Source organism: Mandrillus leucophaeus, unplaced genomic scaffold (genome assembly GCF_000951045.1).
Source record: "Mandrillus leucophaeus isolate KB7577 unplaced genomic scaffold, Mleu.le_1.0 Scaffold14, whole genome shotgun sequence".
Classification (NCBI taxonomy): domain Eukaryota; kingdom Metazoa; phylum Chordata; class Mammalia; order Primates; family Cercopithecidae; genus Mandrillus; species Mandrillus leucophaeus.
Window position 1 is genome coordinate 2,800,494 of NW_012101365.1, and position 3,901 is coordinate 2,804,394.

The following is a 3,901-nucleotide window of genomic DNA, read 5'->3' on the forward strand; positions in this document are numbered from 1 at the left end:
CCTGGCTAATCTTTTATTTTTAGTAGAGATAGGGTTTCACCATGTTGGCCAAGATGGTCTCAAACTCCTGACCTCAGGTGATCCATCCGCCTCAGACTCCCAAAGTGCTGGGATTACAGGGTGAGCCACCGCACCTAGCCAAGAATATTTTTCTACACTAAAGTTCTTTTTTGCCTCAGAAAACAAAACAAAAAAGACTTATCACCTGAGGTCCCGTCAGTTCTTTAGAGTGTCGTTTTTTGATGTCTACTTTACTACCAACTTGCTTCATTGCCCCAAGTACCCTTATAGGAGGAGGTGCACTGGAGTCAGGAACCCTGACATCTCAGTGCCGTTCTTAACTTGCCCCATAGTCTTTGAAGGAGTAGAGTGTGGTGGAAAAAGAATGGGTCCAGGAGTCAGGACACTTGGGACCTTGTCCCAGGCTGGCCTGTTTTTAGTGGGGTGAGTTTAGGCTAATCACTTCCCTTCAAATCAGGCTAAGACCTAGTTCCTTTCAGCAGTACGTTCCTTTCAGCAGTACAGTTCCTTTCAGCAGTATGTTCAACCAGTACTGTGCTTAAGCCACACAATTTAGCAGAAAGAAAAAGTTGTCTACAGGTCTACCTGCTGAACAAATTCCCACACTATCTATACAACTTGGCCTTGGTCCTGAATGGCTGTTGGTATTCTGATTTTAAAATGGATTAATGGAAAACTTTTCTGAGACCAGACATTTTATCCTGTATCATGTAAGAAACCAAAGCATTTTCCCCCACACTGAAATACCTATGAAAACCTAAAATATTTGTATCTATAAAAGTTGATTTTAAAAACTCCAACCACCATACTATTTCATACCTAAATCATCAAACCAGTGTTAAATTTCTTTAATGGTATTAATCCTACCTTTTTTTTTTTTTTTTTTGACATGGAGTCTCGCTCTGTCACCCAGGCTGGAGTGCAGTGGTACGATCTTGGCTCACTGAAGCCTCTGCCTCCCGGGTCCAAGCAACTTTCCTGACTCAGCTTCCTAAGTAGCTGGGATTACAGGCTCACGCCACCACGCCCAGCTAATGTTTGTGTTTTTAGTAGAGACAGGGTTTCACCATGTTAGCCAGGCAGGTCTTGAACTCCTGACCTCAGGCGATCTGCTGGCTTCGGCCTCCCAAAGTGTTGGGATTACAGGTGTAAGCCACCACATCTGGTCTAATTTTACATTTTTTTGAATCATTATCCAAATAGGGTCCAAACATTGTATTACGTGTCTCTTAAGTCTCCTTTATAAGCTCCCATTCCGTTTCCCTTGTAATTTATTGAAGAAACCAGATCATTTGCCATTTCTTCTCAATATGGCTGACTGAAGTCCCACTGTATTTTTAAAACATGTTCCTGTATTCTCTTATTTCCTATAAAATGGTAGTTATATCTAGAAAGTTGATTAGACTTGATTTTGGGGCAATACTTCACATAGAATGTTAGTGTTTTACAAAGTAATTGAGAAGAGTTCACATGTTCAGATCTTTATAAAATAATAAAAATTGGATTTTATCACTTATTTATTAAAGACAATCATTTATAGTTTATAAAAAAATACTGCCCTGATATACACAAAATTTTCTACTCCCACCCACTCCCCCATGTCCACACCAATATTCAGTCTAGATTGGTTTAATCTTGAAGTGTAATCCAATAAGACTGAAGACCAAACACTTCAGGTCCTGGACAAGATAATAAAATACTCGTAAGCCTTCTGGATCCCTAAAATGCAAAAGGAAAAAAAAAAAAGTTTAAAACATTGAGATAAAACTGGCGATTTCTCTATCAAGATGTTCCTTGCAAAGGAACATTAAAACTTTGCATTACGGCATTAAAACTTTGACCAATCAAGTGTCCCTAAAAAAGGAAAAGACTATATATTAAAATGGTATATTATGAGGTAATTTAAATATGCTGAGTTTTTAATATAGGGAAATGCTTACATTAAGTGAAAAAATATAATTAAAATAATCAACTGTATTTTTTATGCTTTTTAAAAAGTATATATTCTATTAATGCACAGAAAAAAAGACTAAAAAGAAACACTGCAAGATATTAATAAGGGTTGTCTGATTGATAAGACTGTGGATGACTTTCCCCTTTCTACTTTTCTACCTTCCCTGTATTTTCTACAATGAGCATGTATTACTTTCAGAGTTAGGAACACTTTTTAAAAAAGTAGTAGTACTAAGCAGGACCAAGAGGTTGAAGATTACTGTGGCATTACTGGCTAAGAAGAAGGAAGAGTGTCCAAAGGAAGACAGTCATGCCCAACATTTGCTAAAAGTGAGCCGTATCTAATCCTGAATCCTCAAAACTTAAGAGCCAAAGAAGTTGCCAAATTCTAAGGATTCTTTGTAGTACATAGGTTCACGCCTCAACTTGATAATCTACCCCACTGACAAAATGAATTTTAAAATTTTTATCCCTTTTCAACAAACCAATGCTTTTGTAAAAAATAATAAATTTAAGGCCAGGCATGGTGGCTCACGCCTGTAATTCCAGCACTTTGGGAGGCCGAGGCAGGCAGATCACCTGAGGTTGGGAGTTCGAGACCAGCCTGGCCAACATGGTGAAACCCCGTCTCTACTAAAAATACAAAAAAGTTAGCCAGGTGTGGTGCCAGGTGCCTGTAGTCCAAGCTACTTGGGAGGCTGAGGCAGGAGAATCACTTGAACCCAGGAGGCGGAGGTTGCAGTGAGCTGAGATTGCGCCACTGCACTCCAGCCCAGGCGACAGTGTGAAACTCCATCTCAAAATAATAATAATAAATTTAAAATCAAATAAAATTTAGATCCTAAAAAATGTCAAGTTTCACTGAAGTCAGATTTTAAGATGTGCCAGTCTGAACAGTCACACTGAGAAAGCTATTCAGACTCGGTAACTCTACAGTTTATCATGAGCACTCTTTAGGCATATTCCATTTTTTGTTCTGGCTGCTCCTATGCATTAATCTGTATGTGTGTGTCAACAAGAAGAATGCAGTAGCAATGGCCGAATGAAACACCAAAAGTAATAGGAGCAAGTTTTCAAAAATAATTTGGGGTCCCTCCCTAACAAGGAGGACAAAGCTGCCCACCTGCATTTTGCATTTGCCCCAGATCTTCCCATAATGGTCCCAATTTGGTTAAGGTTTCTTACCAAACTGCTCCAAAACAGACACAACTGGATGTAAAGATCATGCACACTTACTTGGATTGATTGACATCAATAAGGGAACCAATTTTTGATGTTGTAAAAGAAATGTGTTCATCTCCAATGACGATTTCAAGCTCCTAGAAACATTTTAGAAAATCTAAGTAGAATTGGCTTATTCATCAAACACACAGAAGGATTAATCATTTGCCAAATCACACAAACTTGACTACAGACGGTCACAAAAACAAGGGCAGTTCATTCTGAGCACTGAACTGTGCTGGACACTAGAAACAAGAGATAAATACAGCTCATATTTAAAAGAAGTTGTACCCTCAAGGCTCTACCATTTCTCAGATTTGGAAAAATCTACGTAGGTCTTTTTTTTTTTTTTTTTCCCTGAGACAGTCTCGTTCTGTTGCCCAGGCTGGAGTGCACTGGCATGATCTCGGGTCACTGCAACCTCTGCCTCCCAGGTTCAAGTGATTCTCCCGCCTCAGCCTCCTGAGTGGCTGGGACTACAGGCGCCTGCCACCACGCCCTGCTAATTTTTTTTGTATTTTTAGTAGAGACGGGGTTTCACCATGTTAGCCAGGATGGATTTTTTTGTATTTTTAATAGAGACAGGGTTTCACCATGTTGGCCAGGCTGGTCTCGAACTCCTGACCTCAGATGATCCGCCTGCCTCGGCCTCCCAAGTGCTGGGATTACAGGCATGAGTCACTGCGCCCAGCCTATGTACTATTTT

The 3,901-nt window shown here is 39.8% G+C and overlaps 2 protein-coding genes across 4 annotated transcripts in view; both read right to left on the reverse strand.

Moving 5' to 3' along the window:
- Positions 1–271, reverse strand: part of LOC105534947 (chromosome unknown open reading frame, human C1orf123) — an 11,929-nt gene extending 11,658 nt beyond the window's left edge. The window contains exon 1 of the mRNA XM_011973883.1: positions 206–271. Within this exon, the coding sequence (XP_011829273.1) occupies positions 206–271 (66 nt within the window). The remainder of the gene's footprint in view (positions 1–205) is intronic.
- A 1,215-nt stretch (positions 272–1,486) lies between these two features.
- MAGOH (mago-nashi homolog, proliferation-associated (Drosophila)) overlaps positions 1,487–3,901 on the reverse strand; it is a 13,134-nt gene continuing 10,719 nt past the window's right edge. For 2 of the 3 annotated variants that reach the window (XM_011973788.1, XM_011973786.1), the window contains exons 4-5: positions 3,211–3,293; positions 1,507–1,740 (exon numbers count right to left, since the gene is read on the reverse strand). In XM_011973788.1, coding sequence (XP_011829178.1) covers positions 1,641–1,740; positions 3,211–3,293 — 183 coding nt within the window. In that variant the 3' untranslated portion in view covers positions 1,507–1,640. Of the gene's footprint in view, positions 1,741–3,210; positions 3,294–3,901 lie in introns of all 3 variants that reach the window. The other variant, XM_011973787.1, reaches the window with a different exon arrangement.